The 23,588-nt window shown below is 39.4% G+C and overlaps 1 protein-coding gene across 6 annotated transcripts in view; it reads right to left on the reverse strand.

The window, feature by feature from the left end:
- LOC120503149 (myosin VIIA and Rab interacting protein) overlaps positions 1-23,588 on the reverse strand; it is a 208,808-nt gene that overhangs the window by 50,755 nt on the left and 134,465 nt on the right. For all 6 annotated transcript variants that reach the window (XM_039711375.1, XM_039711357.1, XM_039711349.1 and 3 more), the window contains exons 4-7: positions 3,631-3,767; positions 1,770-1,853; positions 1,070-1,167; positions 662-742 (exon numbers count right to left, since the gene is read on the reverse strand). In XM_039711375.1, the coding sequence (XP_039567309.1) occupies positions 662-742; positions 1,070-1,167; positions 1,770-1,853; positions 3,631-3,767 (400 nt within the window). The remainder of the gene's footprint in view (positions 1-661; positions 743-1,069; positions 1,168-1,769; positions 1,854-3,630; positions 3,768-23,588) is intronic.

Here is a 23,588-nt window from a genome sequence, read left to right on the forward strand (position 1 = left end):
CACGCTCATCTTGACTTACTCTGAACTGTCCAGACAAACTAAAGGGGTATTTTTCCCTCTAGCCCTCTACTTTCATTCTAACAACCATGAGCTATGCAGGGAGAAGAATGAGCTTTACTTAAAAGGCCACAAAATTCAGACATGCCAAGGGTTCTGTGATTTTTGAGTGTGTCTCTCACAGCACCATTAAGAGAATTCTGTGTTAATGATTGATGTTGTTTTCTTTGAACATATTGCAGATGCAAGGTTCAGTAGAGGGTATGGTCAGAAGTCATACTTCTTTACACGAAACAAAATGTTTTGGGAAGTGATGTATATGGTGGAGAGCCATAGCTCTTGACATTAGAAACTTTGTGCCTGTGGGGAAGTGAAATACAGATGTAAAATTCCATCAAGCAAGGACATTCCCTTCCAAGAAAGGGCATCACACACCTCAGGGAGTGGTACCTCCCAGCTCTGAACATGAAGGACATCAGGTAAGCATTGGATTGATTTTACTTATAAACTGATCTCTCTCAGACATAGCTGATGACGTCTACACTGTCGTAGTTAATTTACTTTACTTTCTACTTTGGTGTCATTCTTTTTGTTGTTAGCAGTGTTTGAGCTCTAAAACATTGTGTTTTGGCTATTAAACATAAGGGGAAAAAGCATGCCATACCTTCTGCACAATGGTTGTGGCCAGCTCTTCTATGAGGTCCTCCTTGTGCTCCTGCAAGTAACAAGCTTCATTCTGCTTGTCCTGCATGAAAATGGATATTTGTATTTGCAAAAATCACATAAAAACAGCCTTCCCACAGAAAATTTATAGATTGGGATGTGGGTAATATGCCCTACTGGCACTGTGGGAAGAAATGACAGGCACTTAAAGTGCACATCACCTTCTGAAATGCAACGTGAATCTTGGATACCAGATCATAAAACCCATGCCCAACACTTTAGGCATATCATGAGATAGTCACTACTTCATCATGTTCTTGTTTATATCTACTTGGTTTGTACCACTACCAAAATTAAAAGAAACACGATTGTCCTATTTAAATTAATACTTTTTTTTTTAAAGTGTTACCAGGCTGTCACTGTAGGTCTCTGCCTTAGAAATAGCTTCTTCCACGGCTTCCTCTGCAACACGTAAGGCCACAGCAAGGGTATCCATCATGCTGTGTCCTAGATGAAGAATAAGATAAAACCACCATGTTCTTTATATATGTACCTTTTGCATAATGAGCTCCAAAATTCAGACTCATATTCTGGACACATATTCAAATCTTAAATTGTTCATGAAAATGTTATTTCCTCAATCCATAAATATGCACAGTAAAATAAAAAAAGACAGAGAAATTTGTTGCAATCTCTAAGTTTCTGCTTAAATGTAAATCTTAGATACAATAAAACATGATATATTTTATGTTGCTTATTTTAGACTGCAGCAAAATAGTTTGGAGGAAATAACTGAAGGAAAATTTGTGAAGCTCCTACAAGCAGGAACAACAAAATGTAAGAAAGAGAATGAGCACAGGAAAGGAAATGGGAGGGAAGCAACAAAACCTGAACATTAAGAAAATCACACTAGAATAAGCATGTAGTAAGTATAATGCTGAAGCAAGATGTCCTGGCATGGTACACAAAAGACTTTTAGTGTCTTGCTGAATGGTTCAGCCAAAATATTGTTGGATCTGTGGACAAAACTTTCCAGCTACTAAGCTACTTGTCCAATAATTCAAAGTGTAAGGACTACTTTTCAATCAAATGAGATTTTAGCAGCATACCTTCTGTCTGTTGGTAGAAGGTAGAGTCACTGCCACAAATGCTTCCTTCATTCTCAAAGCTTCCTTCATACAAACTTCCTTCGGCTAAAAAGGAGGACAGAATCATGTGTTACTATAAGAAGTACCCATTAACAACCAAGGCATTATTAGATTAGAACATTCACTTAAGATATGGTGGCACTGCATGCAGTGAGGGACAACTGGAAAATTCTTGCTAGCTGTTGCTGTTGGATAAATCATGACTGCAGCAGCTTCTGTACAAAACTAGAACATTCACTTAAGATATGGTGGCACTGCACGCAGCGAGGGACAACTGGAAAATTCTTGCTAGCTGTTGCTATAAATCATGACTGCAGCAGCTTATGTACAAAATATGACTGCTTTCATATCAAAGACTTCTCATTCATTTGGAATAGAAAAAACTATTACTACAGTAAAGAAGATAAAAAGAAGATACCAGGCATAAAACTTACATGGCAAAAGTTAAGTACAGGGAATTTGACTTTACGATGACATTTGGTGTAGAAATAGATTCTACATTTTAAAGGGTAATGCTGTATAAATAAAGCAAAACCCAGACACCAATACTAGTATTTATCTTCAAAGGGAACAAAAGGTTTACCTAACAGTCACAGGGATAGCAGAAGAAAGTTAGCAATGACATTTAGACTCAAAGGCCTTCCTTAGAAAGGTCTCACCTGGACTGCACCTGCCACTGCAACTCATCATTGTATCATTCACACTTCCATTCAAGCACCCATTCACTGCGACTATGGTTCAAAAAAGGCAATACATCATATAAAAGTTCAGAAGCATCCCTGGCCACAGGGATTTTTACTTCCATTGTCCCACTTCTGCCTTAACTGAAACAAGATTTGCTTTTCCTCATACATATTGTTCTCAATTTTTAAGGAAACTTCTCATGAAATATGATTTTTGTAGCCAAAAAGGAAAAAGACGAATAAATCACAATTTAGTAAATAGGTTGCTCATCCCTAGAAGCTTTTATGTCAATTTTCATGATAAACACCTAAAATTTCCACTCAGGACTAGACGCCATCCTATATATTTTCAGAAAAAGACAAAGGAAGGACTATAGAAAAATTACAGTCTATTTACAAATTTTAAAAGAATTACACGAATAAATTATCTGGTCCAATAAATCCAATAAATGTCAAATATTTAGCTAGTTGTGTTCTAAGTAACTTGCTGAAGTTAGCAGTATGACACCAAGCTCCACTGCTTCAAACCTATTTTCTCACTCTAATCACTCTTCTGTGATGGTTGGAGCATTGGAACAGTATAGTTAGGAGTGAATTGTGTCTTCACTTAAAAGGTTGATGCCAATACTTTATCAGTATCTTTTATCTATTTACAAATATCGACACAAAAATAAAATGTGGCCAGTTTCAGATCCTTAAGTATGTAAAGCTCTAAGTAAGGAAATGTCAGTTTTGGTCAACTTGGACACTGAATGTATTCCATGTTAATCAAATTTTGCTTCAAACACTACAGGAATACACCTATGGTCAAATGTTGAACGCAAAATTATTTTCTTATTCTTTGACTATTCAGAACTGTGAAAAATTTGGGGACACAAGCTAGAACATAAACTGCAATTTACTTTATAGACAGTTCTTCTGCATCAATGACACAATTAAGATTAAACATTATTTGAATTCTTAAACAGCTCTCTAGACATTTCATCCTTTTCTCTTTCCACTGAGGTATTTCTTTTGCAAACAAGAAAATTGTGTTTAAAAAACCCTCTTGAAATAATCTCAGAATTTCCGTTGTCTCAGCTTCTGTGTTAAAGTAGATAAGAATAAATCTTATAAGAAATCAACACAGCTGTTCTTACCTATTGCATCAGAACAAAGTCCACTCTCCAGTCTATGCTTCTTGTACAAGTTCTTTAGGACCTTGGCACTTCCGAAACACTTAAAGCGGCTTTTGACATTATTATAGTACCAATCCAGAGACTGGGTCCTTAGGAGCCTAAAACAGAAAAATAAACTACATATTTGGAATGAATGTACAACAAATAAAAGTGGGAAAAATATTTTAGGCCTCAGATCACAAACCTATTAACTTCTGGATACTTTCTTTATTGTTTGTACTTTGCAAGTGTCTGGTATACTACAGCAAGGAGAAAACCCATTTACTTATGGTTAAGCCATAAGTAAATATCTTTTTCACATTACTCAAGGTTTATTTGGTTTTGGTACTATCAGACTAGGTGGTGCCCCCATTTACATTATATTGCTCAGCTACAACCTCTTAAAAAATACAAACAAGCCTTGGAGCACAGAGCTTAAAAATAGCCTTCATTTACACACATTTACAGATAAAGTAAGAACACAAGCCCATAAATGTGCCACAAACCCCCTCATTTATATAAAAATGCATCACTGCTTTTATCTGGGGAAAACAGTAGAGTAAACAAAGCCTAACAGAGGACCTCAAAGCAGAATGAGCTGCAGTTTGCTCACTCACTTTCCATAGAAAGCATCACTGACAACAGTAATTCATCTTAACAGACTTGTCCCCAGAGCTCAGACACATTATAAAGACCTGATATACTGGCAAACTCTGTATTGTTTCCATTGTGGCATGTGGCAACTTGCTTCACCTGTTCCTCCTGCAGTGCATGGAGAGAACCTGTGCCACATTCCCAGGCAAAAATGGCCTCAGGTGACCGCAGGGTGACCCAATGCAGACCTGTACATTTCCTTCTGAGAGTGTCACTGGGAGGAATCCTAGGGTTCCACCTATAAATTAAAGCTGATTTATTCTTAACAGCAGATTTAGGAGAACAACTGGCTAATGCCAGTACCCAGTGTCAACATATGAACCAGTAAAGAAATTGTGCCACCACTAGAAGGGCCAGACTCTCAGCATTTCCAGACTTCAACATATTTAGATCACTTAGCTCCATTTTTTAAACCCAGGGCCCTGTTGAAAAACAAAATAACATTACAGTCTCACTGTCACCTTTACATTTTCCTTCAGGGACTCTGAACTTTTCTTTGTAAAGTGCAAGGAAAGTGACAATGCACAATTTTTGTTTTGTCACCTACTGACAGACTAGAAATGTAGTTCTTAATCAGCACCACCAAACCTCAGGAGATTCTCAGTAACAAACAAATATGCTGAGCCTGGGGGTTCAACTAAATGTTTCCAGTCTGGATTCAGACTTTTAAGATAAAAATGAACATCCACTTCATGAAAAGCAGAATATCATGATATAGTCCACTTTCTGGTGTCTGTCATCACCAGAAAGTGCTTAGTAGCAAAAAACAGCAGTGAGAAATTAAAAATAAAAATCACTGAAGCCTATCATATTCAAACTGTGAACCCTTAAAGTTTCATTAGCTACTCTATGGAAGACAACTGAAGAAAAAGCTCATAGTGGAACAGAAGTCTATTTTTTCTGCATTCTGTCTCAGCAAGTAGATGCAGGAGAGATGTTTGCAGATAATGTAAGAATATTAGCCCTTTAATATCTATTCGCACAGTAATATCCCAAGCCTAATTATGGTTCCCAGGAGGCTGATTAGTTCCAATATTCACCATTCTACAAATATCACTAACATGTGACAAGGGCAAAAATCCTTTTTTTTTTTTTTTTTTTTTTAAAACATCTTAACATGTGGCACACAGATGACTCTGATGAAACACAAGTGTGCAGAACACAAACAATGGGAAGGGTGCCTTGGTCTGTCTGTGAAGTACAGGGTTTCTGAATCCCTATAATGTTGCCACCAAGAGATCTGCTATGATGCCTGTTCAAGACCTGACCCACTGACTAAAGCCTTGCTGCTGGCACACTGATTTAACTGAACAGAAGGAAATTTCCCTCCCAAACCTGCAATTCCTTGGCGTTTTGAGAACCGGCCTCCTTTGTGGGCAGGAAACAATTGCTCTTGTGTAAATTGCATGGGAATACTGTCTTCTGCTTGCTGAATTTCATTCACTTTTGTCCACTGAGTTTCTACAGAACCTGACAGGGTAGGATTTCAGTCTATAGCAGAGAATCATAATCATAATGAAGTATAAAACAGCATGACTGGGTTGAACTGGCTTAGCAGGAGCTATTGACCAGAAAGGATGCTCTTCTGCCCAGTAAATGCAGTGCTCTCCAAGCTGTGCACAAAAAAGTATTGCAGCACCATCACCACTAGGCGACTCACAGCACTGGGAGTCCTCAAATGCATTGTTTTAGAGCTCTGAAGATCCTTACTAACTCCCTCAGCATGTTTAGCAAGTAACTTCAGCTGCACTAGCTCAAAATGCTAGTAATCTTGGAAGCCAAATAGACCAGGTTCTTAATATTCAGACAGAGTGATAAGATTTAAAAAAAAGAGAGAGTCACCTATCTTTGAATGCTCTGTGTGAGTTAGGATAGCCAGTTATGAATGCTGACATGGCAGCCTGGGAAAACAAAAGAGGTGATTCATTGCAAGCTTGCTTCCCCATCTTTTTCCCTGTGTCACCATGTTTTTCTGGGTTTGATCAATACTTTTTGTATAAATGCAGAAAGCTAACAGCACTGGTTGCTTGAGGAAGTGAGAATGCTTTGCAACTAAACCTGGTTTTTTATTAGTAATGATAACATTTTCTGTATGTGAACTTCGGAAGAGTCAAAAGGATAGAGATTATACATCTCAAAGCAACTGTGAAAGGAGATGCTTGCCTCTTTGTACTAGTTAATCTGGTGTAAACACAAGGATTTATTTATTTATTTATTTATTTAGATTTCCTCATTGCTGCAGGATTAACACTTTGTGAGTAATCTAATCATCTCATGCTTCTCTCCTATGAGCTGGAGAGCTACCAACACTCCAAATCTATGCCTAGGTCCTGAACATGTTTTATAACAGATTACAATGCCTCCTCTAAAGCTTTTCAGCCTCTTAACTTTCAAATAAGTCACAATGTCCCTGCTGATTCCTCCTACAGAGAAAGGATTTGGAGAAGAGAGAACTTATCTTATAGATACTAAAATAAAGGACTCACTCAAAAGAGAAATAAGAGCATTTCCACCTCATTTCAAAATCCTTTAATGCTGACCTATATTTTAAAGCTGTTTGCTGCAAAAGCGGTCCACGAGTCCAGAATAATGAAAGTCTATGACAGTGCTAGCATTAAATTGTTGGAACGAAACACTTCCCTTATTAGCTTTAACAGAAAGTGTGCAAGTTCTCTCTGTGAAATAAAAAGTCACATTTAAAGGATATTATTTGTCTGCATTTTAAAGAAGCAGGACTGGTTGAAGCCATCTTTTTGCTCTTTCTGTGAAACAAAGACTGTTCTGTCTTTATTGATAAATAGCTTAAACACTAAGGACATTATTTACATTATATAATATTGCCATGGATTTGAGTTGCATTTTGAAGTGCTTTTGGCAGAGGACAATACTGTGATTTTAAAATTCTGTCTTATTAGAAAGTGTGAAAGCCAGAAAGATGCTTTTGATTTAACATTAAAATTTGAAAAAGTACTATAAAGCTCCTGTCTCTTTTTTAGCGCCACAATGTGTTTGTCTTAATCAAGCAGCACCATAAGAAAGGGTTAAGCCCATTAAAATCTTTATAGTTTTTATCCAGTACACTTCTCACCTCTTACCCAAATAGTGAAGTTCTAGCATTTCCTTCAGGAAAAAAAGTACACCAGCTATATACTGGGAAGTGGGAACATGAACCACCTTCCTCATTATTAGTGATGATCAGAAGACAATCACATAAAAGACATCACGCACACAGTACTCAAAACATAGGAGATTCCTTAGTGACTGATTTACCAGTTTAATTCTTTTTTTCTTCTAAAAAGTTGAGAGGTTTTACTTGGTCTAAAGGCAATATGAAGCTTCTGCAAGTACTTTTCTCTAAAAGGTAGTACCAATTTAATATGTATGACCTTAATCTCTATTCATAATACAAGCTAGACTATGAAGAAGTGCTTTATAACAACATTTTCCCATGTTTTCATTTTCCCATGAACTTTGTGAGAAGTTCCCCCCACCAACCCCAAGATGAACTAGTCACTTACTGAGCTGTGGTCTAGTTTCTCTAAGTCAGGAGGTGCTTCCTGAAATCTTACAAATACTTACTTCATTTGTCAGGGTGAACATATAATCACTTGGATTTTCCTTGCTACTGACTTTCACTGGATAATGAAGCCTCCTTTTTTAGCTTTTCATACCTGTGTTAAGATATGTTCCATAGTTTTGTGCTGACACTCAGGTCGTAAACTATTCTAGTCCCTCAAAAGCCATCCTGTGCTTCTCCAGCTGTGCCCATGACCTACTACAACATCCAGCCTCAGGTCACTCGAGATCTGCAATCAGCAAGTAATTAGTTTCACTCAGGAATGGAGCTGCTTTAAAGTTCTTGGACCTTTTTACTTTTGTGGATGCAACAGTTTTTTAAAATTAAGAAAACTTAAAAGGCCAATCAAACACATCTCTGAAATACAGGACTATGCACAGGTCAGAACTGCTGCTCTGTGGGAAGGCTCCAAAGCACAACACAACCCATCAAACTTAAGAAATATTAGAAATGCAAATTGTCAGCAGAAAAGCAATATCAATGTTTAGTTTTCACTCTTTGAAAACATTCCCTGGGCTCACTGAACTGCCTGGAGGCCCATCCAGGAGCAAAGTGATGGAAGGGGTGGGAGCCAGGAGAAGAATGACTACGGAGCTCTGTCAGAGCTGGGACACCAGGGGGACATGACTCCCCAGAGCAGACTTGCTTAGCCATTTTCTGGGCTGGGGAAAGAGCCATGCTGCAGTTAAACATCCCTGCCTTTAACCCTGATGTTCCCCCACAGATGGGTGACTGCTGCTGCAGGACTGACATCCTTGAAGCCTTGGCCCCTCCTGTGGAGCTGTACATCCATCTCCCCCTGGCTGCAACAGTGCCATGTTATGCATCAGTGCTTGGGAAACGCCAGCTAATACAGACTAAGCTGTGACAGCACGCTGCCTGTCACAGCCCCTGCCACGGGCTCTCTCCCTGTACTGACTCACACGCAATATGAAGCTCAAGGCCTTTGTTTCCAATTCCCAGCACAAAGTGGCCTCAACCTGGTGCCCCAAGAAACAATTAAGATTTAACCTGTCACTTCTAATTTACTAGTTTTGGAGTAAAATTGCTTCAAACTCAACAACCTGAACTATTTTTTCTCTGCCAATAGCAATATTTGCTTTCTCCTTTGGGCTGATATTTTAGAGCTTGTAATGTACTGCTCGTTATAAATTGTTGAATTAAAGGTTTTCAGTTCCTTTCAGTTTCAGTGAAATCAAACCTACTTCCAGGTTCACCTTCATTCCCTTCAGGATGAATCACTATAACACAAAACCACTACACACATGAATATCCTACCAATGCTAAGTTCTTTAAAAATCAGACTTAAAACCCCACATACATTGAGAAAGTTCAGCACCCTGAAGTTCTGAACAGGAACTTTAGCCGAGCTCATGTTATTTCAAGAGGGCACTTACCCTGATTGTTTTGCATCTATCCCCTGCTTATGAAAGGCAGCTATTCACACAGGAAAAACATTCCTATTAATTCCTGTTCCTAATAATTTATTCCAGCAGACCAATTGTTAACTCTTTGTGACACTTCCTTCTCATGCCTTAAGTTGAAATCTAATTTATTTTCTTCTTGGTAGCATTCTTCAGGTCACCCATCTCTCAAGAAGTGCTGTTCCAGAAAATTTCTTCCTCCAATTATCCACAGCAGAGGGCTGCACACAGATTACACTGTGACAGGTTAAAGTACAGCACAATGAGCCATGCAGGTGGGTCACAGGAAAGGTCACATCAGGGCACAATGAATTCACTGCTGTGCAGTGAGCAAAATCCAAGTAACAGCAGAGGGGAGACTCTCTTGGGTCAAAGCACCTACCCCAGAATGAAAATTGTCTACCCCACTGAAAACATCATCTGTCTTTCTCACAAGGGGAACAGAACAACTGCCCATGTCTCTCGCAGTGAAATCATGACTTTCCTGTGCAGCAGACATGAAAATGGCCCAGTAACTGCCCTGCAGGCTACAGTCAGTTAATTATCCAGAGAGCTCAACCACCAGGACAGTACCACATAGGGCATTTCCTAAAAATACACGTCCTCCTAACCATTGAGAAGTTCACTGCTCCAGTTTGGGTTTTTAAATTTCAATGTGGAGCAACACAGAGGAAATAACAAATTAAGGTCAGCAGAGAGGAAACAAAGATTTGTTTGTTTACAAAAGACAGCAGTATGTGCAACTCTCAAATTGGTTACTGTCTCCTTTACCTTTGAAATCAGCACTCAAGAAGTTGGATGAGGGAAACAGAATAGGTTTTACACAGAAAACCAATATATACTTCATGAATGGAAAGAAGACAAAAACTTGTAACAAGTTCACCTAATGCTGGTTATTAAGGGAAGTATTAAAACCTCTACCACCCTGGCCCTTTAAACCAAGTCTCAGTGCCTTTCCAAAGGGACATGACAAGGACTGCTCACAGCAGCATGTGCCAAAGTGCAGGAATCACTTGCTGTGTTATGAAGCAGGCCACAGTAAGTGATAGCTGGTTCATGAAAATAAGATGGTGAGTCATAGTAGCTCAAATAAAAGGCTCACCTAGCCTTGTACTCTGTGTCTGGCCATTGGAAATGACATGGAAGAGATGACAGGAAAGCTTCTGTAAGCAGAGACTCTGCCTTCAGCACACACTCAGCCCTGCTCAGTTCAGGATTCTATGCTTGACATTACAATAACCAAAGCCTCTAAAGACACATATGGATGGACTTATATTGCATAAATTTGGCTATACTTCACCTGAATCTAGGCATACTTCTGGCCCTCTCAAAGCTCTCTGACAATCAGAGTCTGCAGTTACTTTCCATATAGGAATGCTTTGCCTTTCTTCACTTCAACATCTACCTCCTAATTCTCAGGATGCCCCATACATGCCCTGACACACAATGCTGCAGCAAAGCCGTGTAACACCAGCATGCAAAACTGGGAGAAAGCTTTAGTGAAAATACAGGCATTGTAGAACAGCTGAGGAAAACCAGCAAGTAATGTGCTGGTTTCAAAATGAGTTAAAGTTTGTGTAGAATCACATTTCCCTCTACTGAGTAACATTTCAAAACTCACTAAAAAAGCAGAAGTATCTTAAATATGTGGAATGCAAAATCCACTAACACCTTCTCCATTCACAGACGTTTCTCTGTACCATGGGTTTTTGACTCATATGCCCAGTGGTAGAGTGATCTAATCTACTCTATGTTAAAATAAACCATGAGACTGCTGATCCTTAAACACATCATTCAATTATTGGACAGTAATCAGTATGTAAAAATCAGGAGTAAAGCATGTGCCTCTAAAAGCCTTTTTGAAAACTAGAATGGAGAAGACACAGTGCCCCTCTTTTCAGAAAATCACAGACTTAGACCATGTTTTATTAAATAAAATAAAAAAAAAGAGAAACATTGATTGATATTTGTAATCTTTGTGCTAGTCTTTCCTCCAGTAGGAAAACAAACACAAGAGTAAAAGCTGTCAGCATTTAACTAAGCTATTTTGCCCTATATTTTCCCTGTGAGGCTGTAGGTCAGCATTCCCTGGCTCACAAATAAATGTGCATTTGACATATTAACATGACCTGCTGCTCACAGAAAGCATGTTTAGTTTTAGGGCAACCCAAGTGAAATACAGATTTCGTAGCAGTTATTAAAGGCAATTTTTAAAAAGAAGAGGGTTTTCAAACCCAAGTGATTCACTGTAATTTGGCTGACTATAAACTCCAGGGGTGACAACATGATTGTGGAGAGCTAACAACAGTTAAAACAGTGACCTAAGAAGGGGAAAGACCTCTCTTCAGGCATCTCCCAGCAGTAAAATATGTAAGAGGCCACATCCAATATAGCTCCTGACATTATCTCAGCATGAACTAATAGAAGTTTGCCATAACAACCTGCTTATAAGGATGTTTGCCATGTCTTACAGTCATTAGTGAATGCTCTTTCCCCATTTTTGCCTTGTAAAGTGAGCCTCAGTTAACTGGTATTTATTTATTCAGAGCTGACTTGTGAACTGTAAAGTTCAAAAGGCTGCATTGCAGGGGAGCTTGCAGAGAGCTTGCAGTACAAGTTACTGCTGCTTTCAAGCCACCCTGGCAGAGCCCTAGGCCATAAAAGAAATGGGATCACATTGGTGTTCACCTTGCCCCCAAACATTATGAGCTACACCTCTATCACTCCCAGCAGATATACAGGCAGCCTGTTCATAATGACTGCTGATGCTACAGAGCTCCCCAGCCATCCACTGATGTTTTCCTATCCTAATGTTGAAAGGTTTTCTTAATATTTAAGCCGAATATTCCTTGTTTCTATTTAAACAAGACAGTTTAAGATGTTTGCTCTTTTCCTTTTTTCTATTTTTTTTTAAAGGCTAACAAATCCTGTTTCATCCCAGATCGTGTTTTCTAGCCATCTAAGCATTCCCACTGTTTCTCCCCCTGGGATGAGTAAGAAAATACCCAAGTGGTCTGTATGGTTCTTTAAATACAGAACCAGAACAGATAATCTGAGACCACAGCAGCACTCTTTCATGAACACCAAATATGACTGTGGGGATGTGACTCTGCACAGTGCAGTCCCAGTGGATGACATCCCACACTGAGAGCACCAGATATGCCACCCTGATCCTGAATCTGGGCAACACAATGCTGTGAGTCACTCATCCCTCAAAGCCTTGCTGAGACTTGAGCCATAGAAATTGCCAACTCTTTAGATAGAGCCGGTCAAACTAAGTGAAGGCTATTTTCAATCCATCTCTTCTTTGAACCTATAATTACAGGGGTGACACTTTCATAAATAAGGTTTAAAGTGTCTCTCACTGGAACTCACCTTGTTAACACCTTGTTATTGATCAGCAAATGACTCTGCCACATAAGAGAACCATGAAGCCTGTCCTTCACAAGGAGCCTTATGGTCATATCCATAACACTGCCAACTCCACCTGCACAAAAAGCCCACTTCTCTTCATCTGACTCTGGCTTTCACTGCTGGCTTGGTGTGTAATAATCCCCAGATGTTACTGCCAGCCACCGTAGATCATGCAGTGGCCAAAACCAGTCTGTAGTCCTCATCACCACAGGTGTGAATGGAAAGAGAGAACTTTCCCCCTTCTTTTCTCAGCCCTTCTGGGTGTTTCATTCAATGCCTGGAAATTTCTTCCTCACCACACTGCCAAGTATTTCCCTCTTAAGCCTTTCATTAAAACGCAGATCTTTGCACAGGTCATTAATACTACCTGTCAACCAAGATGAAAATTAAGTAAGTAACCACTGGATATTTCAAACTGAATGGAAACAAGTCCAAATCCCTCTGTAAAAGCTGGAACACTCAGATACTGCACAACTGAAACATTCCACATGTTCTCTTCAAAGTGCTTTTTTCAGGATACATTCCTGACATTTGTATATGATCCATGGAATTTATGCATGATACAAAAATCATACAAATAAAAAATATTACCTCTGAAACAATTTTTCCCCCTTAAGTATTTTCACCCAGAAATTTCATGTAATGCAAAATTTTTGTTTTCCTTCCTTTTTCCCCCATCTTAATTTGCAATAAAATACATTTTCAATATTGCAGTATTTTTCAAAGGAAAGGAATTTTATATCCTGGCCATCTGGTACCAGATACCTTCCTAGGCAAATCATAAGAATTAATCAATACTGCATCATTACTAAATTTATGAGACTCCCAGGCACAACATGCTAAAGCAAATCGCAAATAAACACGAATCAAAACACGTTATTACAGCTACACTGAACACACATATATTGGCTGTCCCTGTCATATTTGTTTCTACTTGCTACAATGCATCAGTCTAATTGTTATTTCAGATTTCTGAAAGAAGCCACACAAAAAGAACAAAAATCCACACTGACAGTACCTCAAAATGAATGCATCCTGCTGCTTTTCTTAAGAAACAACAACAGCAATAGATACTCATAAATTCTCAATTGGAAAGACATTCGTTTCCTGCTGTGCTATTACTACAAATTTATCCTTTGCTTACCTACCTACTGAAGTGAATGAAAATTCATACGGAAACCTTATGTAAATAAACTTCCAAATGCAGAGAGCAACATCAACACACCCTCAGGAACATCTGCTCATTGAACTTTACATTCATGCTACTGAAACAAAAATTATTTATAGTCAAAATACAACTGAATATAAATGGCTACGAATAAATGCACCATTCACCCACATGAGAAATGTTTTCCACAGCCACAGCAGATACCTAATGAAACTACAGAGCATAAAGGCACTTTGATTAGTTACTCAAATTACCTAAGTGAAGGCTTTTCTTTCTGTAAACTTCATTTTTAATCCACAGATTCTTGAAAAACAGCTGAAGAACATTAAAAGTAAGGTCGATGAAGCATAAAAATTTTCACAAAAGAGATACAAACTCTGCTCCATCAGAAAAAAATACCAGAGGATAAACCATGCAAATTAATTCTGTAATCCTGATTAGAAAAATACGCAGGGCTTTTAATATAGGGCTCAAGAACACCAAAAAGATAACAATCCTCTGCTTGAAGGGCTGTTTCTGTTCTTATATTTGGAGAAAGCTGTGAACAAACAGCTGTGAAATGCCAGCAAAGATGAGAAGATTCATCTCCACGCAAAATCAAAGAGGAAGCTGGGCTCATTGCAAGATTATTTAGGCAAGAAAAAAAAGAAGGAAAAAAGAAGTGAAAAATAATTTTAAAAAATACTTTGCTGGGGAGCGAAGAGATGCAATTTTAGTTCCTATCTTTTGTACTGGTTACCTCACCCCAGAAGCCCAACTTCTGCTGGAGCAGGCTGCACTGCTTTTTTCCAGGAGCTGTGCACACAGTGACTCCACCACCCCTTTGTGAGATGACATACTTGGCGCTTTGCAGCTCCACAAGCAACAGAATAGCTTCAGGAACACACTGGAGGCACTGCTGTGCTATCCAGCAGGAGCATGACACTTCCAAATCCTCCCATGCAGGTCCCTAGTCGGGAGGTGTAAGGAAACTATTTCCTTGCTACCCACCCTCCTGTTGTGGTAGGAGGAAGAATTAGATGGAGCGATGTTGTGCTCCCAGGACAGCAACTACCCAGACAAGATTCAGGTGTTTATCCACCAGTTCAAGCAAGGAAATTTCTTTGAATTACAGTGAAAAATGGGCTAGAAGTAGAATAGCTGGCCAGCCCCAGGAGGTGGGCTCACTGTCACTGCACCTCAGCAGCTCTTCTCAAATGGACCAAGGGCAACCCATCAGAATCTGCTGCTGTGCAAGGGTACTCTACTGCTGTGAGCACCCCAAGCATCCTGTATGTGCCTCCTAAGTTACTTACCCCCCATTTCTGCTTTTCTATTTGTTCTACTACTTCTGCATGGAGCTCACTGATTAAGCCTTTAAAACACCCAAGGCATGACTGTTGGTATTTTTTTATTTTATTTTATAATAATTTGTCTTTTCAAACCAGCTCCACAGTCACTGCATTTTAAATGGTGAGGTTTCTGGGTTGCACAGAAAATATTTTTAGTTAGAAGCTTTATTGTGCAAGCTGTCTAGCAGTCTGACAAAAGCTAAATTCCAGCTTATGGCTGAAAACCGTAGGAAAAATTCCAAAGCCTATATAAATTATACAAATGAGACTTTAATCCCAGCTGGCTTTACTAACAGGGGCTCTACATCTGGGCTCACATACAAATATACTTTTCATATGGATTTTCGGTTATTTGAATAATGAAAAATGAAAAAAAAAATCCAAACCAAGCTCAAATCTCTGTTTTTATAAATGCTTGTATCAGTAATAAAAAAAAACAAGCACAAATTAGCCAGACTGTCAGAAAAATACAGTTGTTTCTCAAGACTGGGTAGAATTGATCAGCTGTCCAGAGGATTCACTTCCCTAACAGCAGAAATCTTCAAAGCCATACAATCCTCCTGCCTTCTCCAAGGCAAGTTTATTCTCATCTGCACAAGGCAGGGGGTATCCTCATAGGGCCAGCCAGCTGTGAGAAGATGCACGTGTGTGTGATACCAGCAAGTTTGATCAACTAAGAAAAAATGGGAGGAACTAGAAGAATCAGTGGATGAACAGGAGGGATGGAAACAAGAGGAGCTGCAAAGCTGCCCTGGTCATGCACATGTCAATGCCAATGTGCAGCGTCCCTTTGAGTCCCTTGGTGCCAGTCTTCAGCTGCAGGCAGTGAATGGAGCACAAGCATCAAAGCCCTCCTCAGCTACATCCACGAGGCTCAGCTGAGAAGAGCCCCTGCTTCACTCACAGAATAAATCCACACCAAGAATTTCTGAGTTCCCATCAAACTGCAATGAATACCTGGCAGATAAAGGATTTATGTTATTTGGCCTAGACGTCTCTTCCTGCTTTATCTCCACGAAGTATCACTACCACAGATTTTCATGTTTGATTAAGGGAAACCCACAGAAGTCATTTAGAAGAATGAGGAAATCAAGTTCTTTCTAACATTTTCCCAAACATGTTGCTTAAGCCCATAGTGCAAAAAAGGGATTTAATGCAGAATTGCTGCATAGAGACACTTGTGTAGCTTCACCTGGTGGTGGCAGAGGAGGTCCCACTGCAATAACAGGAGGTATTCTGGGCATACACACTCTGTGTGTGGTGACCACAGCAAGAGATGGGGCCAACAGAAGCCATTTCTCATTTCTGAGACTTTGTTTACTCTCACCTCTTCTACAAAGGAGACACAATTTAGGCCAATTCTCAAGCAGAACTCCTCTCACAGAGAAGAGAAAATTGACAGCACTTTTTTTGGGAAAGCAATCCTAACCACTAGGATCACCCACTGAGCAGGCTGGTTGTAGTCTGAACTACCAGCTGCTAATATGGCTCATGATAGAGGCTGCCAAATGGCTGCTGAGCCCCAGTGGGCTGGAGACAGAAGGGGGTGCATGTCTGTCTACCCTCTACAGCTAAAGTAGATGCCTTAAAAACATGAAAATCTTCCTTCTCTGCACATATGTGGCACTTTCGTGAGTCACTGTGGGCAATGCATGCTGCTCCCTCCTTTTTGTTGTCATTGTTTTTTCTCCATTCTTCTTCCCTTCCTTGGGGCAATGCGAAGGTAAGACAAATTATTTGCTTACATAACTGAAGACAAATTTGCAGAGTACTAGGGCAGGCAGACAGAAGGCAATGCATTAAGAATGTTCCCAGTGTATGTGTTGGCTCATTAGCAAACCAACCTTCTTTTAGGAGGTCAGAATACAAGAACTCACCAGGCCTGCAGAACCAGGTATATGAAATATCCAGTATATATAATGCTTAAATTTTATCCCACAGAGGGTGCAATTCTGCATTTACCCTGTTACAAAGACAGTGCAGGTGCTTAAGTAATTTCCATTACACAAATACCCATGAGAAAATAATTAAATGACCATTATTTAAGGATGTTCTTGTGGATTGGGCACACATATTTTCAACCAAAACAATTGAAAAATTATTTTGGGCACAGAAAACTATTAAAAGAATCATATAAGTGAGACACAGAACAGATTACTCTTTAGGATGACAGATTAATCTATAAGGAGTCAGATGGATACATTAAGTCTTGTAACTGTGTAAAGAAAAGTAAAAAGATAAAACCAATTATTTCTTGTAGATATGAAACAAACAAATAAATATAGACTACTCAAGGGTATTCACCCTCCAGTTTCCTTTAGCTGTGATGAACTTTCATTAAAAAAAATTCTTTCTCATTTCCTTCATAAGTTCATTTTTGAAAAAGAGTACAGACCTTATGAGTAGAAATACCAGGGAAGGAGGGAAAACACAAAAATCAGGAAAAAACCACACTTGACTCTGAGTTTGAAAATGGCAAAAAAAAGTAATTCTTCTCCACAAGTCCCCAAAACTGAGAGGCTGTATTAATATAAAGTATCAGGAGTATCTATCTACTTTCAGCAGATTAAGTGAAATAATAAAAGGATCTTCACAGACATTTGATTCCTAGAATGAATCATACCTTGAATAATGACAGGTTAGTACTGCTGCTTTAAAATATTTGGGTATTATACATCTAATCCATCTCAATACTATTAAATAACACAATCTGAGATAATAACAACAAATACTCTGCAAGCTGCAACAATGGGATTACTTATTAAGTATACTGAAAACAAAAACACAGGTAGTGAAAACAGATTTTCCTGAAAATGTCTAGAAACAGAGTTAAAATCAAGAACTTCTTTAATAAATAGTAACCAAAGTATTTTTTCAGGTCAGAGCCAGCTACTAATCCTGTGATACAATGGATGATCCAACTCCTAATTTTTTTAGAGGTTAACTCTGTAAGGGAAAAAGTGCAACAATTCTGTGGTAGGCAAAGCAGCTAGTAAAACTATTTTACATATATCCTATTTTTATATGACATTGTATATAGTTTTTTACTACTCTTTACAATCTTTACAAGTATATACAATATAACACAATTATTTGAAACTTACTACCTCATTGACAGTAACACCATTATTTTAAAGCAATTAAGGTCTCCAAAAGGCAGCCAACTAAAATCTCAAGTAGTAAATAAAACAAAGGGCCAAATATCCTTTAAATGCACTGAAACGCCAAAAGACTTGCTTCCAGTTACTTTGGAAATCAATGAATTGAGACATCTTGACTCTAAGGCTTGTGTTTTCCACACAAGTTGACCTCTCTCCAATTCTGATCCAAAAAACATTTGTCTTAAAGCACCATTTTCATATCTGCAATTTGTTCAAATTAGATGTTTTACATTAGATGCTTGTGTTGAAGAGAAAAGTAAACCAATACTCTCAAAATCTTCACGCATGAAGAACTGTGAGTGAGATCAAAGGGTCGAATAAGAGAGTGTGACAATGCATGCAATCCCCTTCCAAATCCACTAGACAAGCAGCATATCTGAACCTGGAAACAGCCCTCAGCCAAGGATTTTGCAGATTGTTTAGTTAAGATATACGGCAAGAATTATTAATGGCTCAATATATGACGGCAGATGCAAATCTTAAAAAGTGATCATCTGCATTAAGCCTACTTCGCACTGCTTCTGTTCCAACAGCTTCACTACTGTGCTCCAAAATATATCAGAGCATTAAGACATTCCTATTTTACAGCCAGGGAGTCACAAACACATACTGTGTGTCCCAGCAAAACTCCTGACATGCAAATCCCTTTGTGCGAGGCTGTGTGCCCCGTGGCCCAAACACTGCCTTTATTCTCAGAGGATTTGGGATGACACAGAAAAAGCTCCATGCCCACACCTGAAGGGTTCTGTAAGGTTTCTCATGCTGCTTCATTCAGAAAAGACCATAATTCCTCAAGACAGCAATTATCAATGGGGAAACTTTCTAGAAATATTTTTGGTTACTATGATCAAAAAGGCTCAATTTCCCAAGACACCACAGTAGCAGGAGTCAGGTCAGCTTAGCTGAATGCTTTTAGTTATATTCCTTTTTTACAAACAAGACCATCACTCCAAGTTTAGGCTTATTGAAAATTACGGAATTCTAGGCTAATTGAAAGCTCCATAAAGTAGGAGATTTCAGTAGAAAAGGGAATTGTCCTCCCTCCTGATACCACCCTTGGATCTAATGTCACCTCTCAATCCACCTGTAGCATGTTGCTTTGAGGAAAAGCTTTCACAATGAGTCTTTGATCCTGTTTGAAAATAATACTTGCAGAAATTTCTGTGTATCATTGATATTCAAATGTGTCTGCCACTGTGCCAGTAAAAATTAACTTGGTAAATTAACATCAGGACTCTGCTTTAATCTTTGTATCACCACGTGAATTCAGAACAAATCAGCCACAGTAAGTCACTGGCCAATACATGGGGACATGAGGATAGCAAATTGTGTGCCAGTAAAAATTAACTTGGTAAATTAACATCAGGACTCTGCTTTAACCTTTGTATCACCATGTGAATTCAGTAAGTCACTGGCCAATACATGGGGATATGAGGATAGCAAATCACCACAAAAACCAAGTGAAGGTACTGACACTGTCATTTCAGACCATTCAGTACAGAAAAGGATTGGAATTTCCCGCTCCACTCTAAACAGTCTTTTCCAGACACCCACATGTGAGCTGTGAGGCACAGGGAGGGAGCACACGGACACTCAGCACAACACATGAGCGTGTGTTGTGCAGCACCACAGCACTGCAGCAGCTCTACACACGCTATTCTGCAGCTACAGAAGGCACATTCAAGACTTGCCAAGCCAAACTACTGCAGCCATTATCACATCACTTCAGCTGGGTTAGGTTCCCATCACTCAGGGCTTGCACTTAGTGGTTATTTAGCATAACTACAAAACTTAATTGCTAGAGGACCCAAGTTTCTCACGGCGGGATTTCATTTCTGTTAACCAAACCTCTAACAACAAAGGAGCAATATGTGGCTGCCTTTGAAACTGAGTCATTTCAGTAGGAGGACAGGGAAGATGAAGAGAATATGGAAAGATTTTTCCAACATTAAGTCTTCAAACACATCATCACCCAATTTGTACAAATGCCAGCCACTGTTTTTGGCAGACTACATGGTGTCTTGTTGTATTCTACAGCCAATTTGTTGACTCTAATTAGCAATTTGGGAATAGAGTAACAAGAAAAGAGAAATAAAAAATTAGAGTGCACAGTGCCAGTTACTATAGTGAGACACACACTCTTTCATTATTATTTTTTTTAATGTAGCTGTACAGAAGTTGCATCCTGCTGTTTCTTTAAAACCAGACACAAGCAGTTCCACAGAACAGAACAGCATTGTTTAGATTGGAAAAGACCTCTAAGATAATTAAGTCAAACTCTTAACTTGACACTTCAAGTCCACCACTAAACCATATCCTTAAATGCCCCATCTCATATACCTTCAGGAATGGTGATTCACCCACCTGGCAACCCTGGGCAACCTTCTTTCAGGGAGTCCCAGAGTGCGATGAAGTTTTCCTTCAGCCTCCTTTTTTCCAGGATATGCAACCTCAGGTCCTCAGGCTCTGTTTGAAGACTTGTGCTCCAGACCCTTCCCAAGCTCTGTTGCCCTTCTTTTGACACACTGTTAACACCTCAAAGACTTGAGACTGTGATGATTAAGTAAGGAAAAGACAAGAGGCACACCTGTCTGTTTTTTTCTTTTCTCTGTTGTACCCAACCTTCTTTCAGGGATATTTAGACATAAAGTTCCAGCAGATGAAACCTTTTCTGGGGTTTTCTATACACTGTTCAAAATCCTTTCCTCCACAAACAGATCTTTTGTGGCCTTATGCCAAATTTCTCCTATTTGAGAGAAAGTAATTTTTGTCACAGCCAGAAAACTAATAGTTCATCACCTCTCTTCATCCATCTGGCTGGATGTAGGGACTCATGCTGCCTGCAAATGGTCCGTTTTGGCTGAAGGGGAAGAAGCAGTCAGAGTCACCCAATATTCCCAGCTGGCCATTGCTTCAATGAATGAACTTTCAGCTGGCAGCTATGACTCTCCTGAGGCTTTCCGAAAGCCCTGTCTGCCTGAGCAGGAGCAGCAAACAGTTCCACGATCTCTCATGGCTCCATGGAGGCTCCTGTTTCTCTCTGAGTCCCAGGTGCAAGACCTGGGTACCACTTCTCTTTGTGAGCTGTGGCTAGAGAGCCATTGAAGAAAAGCAGGCTCCTCTCTCCTTTATGTATCACAGGCAGCAGATGCCTGATACAGGAGCAAGCAAAAGCAAGTCTTAGCCTTCCTTCAGGTGTGTTTTGAAGAGCATTTTGCAACCTCTGTTCCCTTTATAGATGTAGGGGGAATGGGATGCCAATCACAGAAGTATGAATCAATGCACCTAAAAAAGATGGGTGAAGCACTTTGGTATGAATGCCCACCTCAAAATGTTTCTGACCAACTTAACCACACTCATACTGACATTTAGACCTCACCAAATGCCCTGCAACATTTACTCTTCACTGTCTTCATTGTCTAATGCCAAAATAATCTGACAGATGCAAAAAAATGAAAGGAACAACTGTCCCTGCTTCCACCACTGCCTTTTCTCTACTCTTAAAACTCACGGTTTTTGTTTTTGGTAAAGACAGCTGCTATCACAGCTTTTGTTGCTGTCTGAGTGCACAGAACTTGAAGTGGCACAGGTGGCTATAAGACACCCATTGGTGCTGAAGGCATTTTTCATAATTTCCTTCTCAAAAAAAGCAAATATATCTTAAACAGCTGCCTTTTACAGAAAAGCAGAGTGAGCCAAAAACTTGCAATGGCTTTGGTAAGAACTGCCATTAAAAAGTCACAGATAGAGTGCTTACATGGCATTGATGAGCACGTTAAAAAACACAAAGAATGTACAAGTAATAAGAAATTAAATCATACTTTTTATAGGAATATTTCAAATTTGTATTTTGAAAATATTGTATCTTCCTAGTGAAAGATTATGTTTGATTTTGAAACTAACTCAGGACAGTTAGTTTCAGTTATTCAGTTAGCCCTGAATATTGTCTGGTAAGATATTAGTTTCTCTTTCAGGAAAGGAGTTTTCAAGGGGCATATTTAACAGAATCATAGAATTGTTAAGGTTGGAAAAGACATCTAAGATCACTGAGTCCAACCATTACATCAAAACATTAATATTTGCATGATCACAGTAGAATTAGATACAGACCACTCACCAACCTTGAGCAGATAAAGAGGCCGTGTAATTACTGTGGGCAGAGCTTCTCTCTTCTCCTGCACTTTCCCTTCATCCTCTCCTCATAACTCAGCACAGCAGCCTCACTGGCAAGCAACAGCACTTCAGCCAGGGGCAGGCTAGCACATCCCTTGGGCAAGCTCACAGATTTTTGGCATGTCTGGCAGGTTGTCCAGCAGGTGACTGGCAGTGGCTGGTGCACAACAAGCAGGCAGTGATCAGATGGTCTGTCTGAACAGGTAGCCTGCCTATTTTGGCTGTCAAACCTACACTCCAGTCCAACGTGTGCAACAGCCCTCACTGAGGCTGCCAGCCAGCCACGTTACCAACACAGCAGGAGCTGTGGTCTTGAGGTGGGTAGAAGAGAGGGGGCACAAAGCAGTACTAGAGTATCAATGCAAGCAAGAGTCCAACAAGCATGTGCTCCAAGCATGTGCTTGTTGTGCACCCTATTATAAAAGATTTAGGGCAAACCATAAAAGCAGTAAATTTTCACTCTTTGTCAGTGTCACCACAAGCTGTTGTAACGTATTAGAGTTATTGCAAAAGATGGGAATGTGACAAGCATCCATTCCCTGAAGAAGTAAACCAAGTGAGTGTGAGTGCCACAAACAATCATCTGAGTCTTGAGAAAATTTTGCATGCCTCTATGTGCCTGTTCTAAAAGCTCTGGTACTATATAAAAACCTTTGCATTTTTGAGAGATTAATCCCAAGATATACAGATCTTACAAAACTGTGCACCCTATTATAAAAGATTTAGGGCAAACCATAAAAGCAGTAAATTTTCACTCTTTGTCAGTGTCACCACAAGCTGTTGTAACGTATTAGAGTTATTGCAAAAGATGGGAATGTGACAAGCATCCATTCCCTGAAGAAGTAAACCAAGTGAGTGTGAGTGCCACAAACAATCATCTGAGTCTTGAGAAAATTTTGCATGCCTCTATGTGCCTGTTCTAAAAGCTCTGGTACTATATAAAAACCTTTGCTTTTTTTGAGAGATGAATCCCAAGATATACAGATCTTACAAAATGGGTTTCTTCATCCCTTGAGTAAAACTTCCATCTCCTTGTTT

This window comes from Passer montanus, unplaced genomic scaffold (genome assembly GCF_014805655.1).
Source record: "Passer montanus isolate IOZ18808 unplaced genomic scaffold, ASM1480565v1 scaffold10, whole genome shotgun sequence".
NCBI lineage: Eukaryota > Metazoa > Chordata > Aves > Passeriformes > Passeridae > Passer > Passer montanus.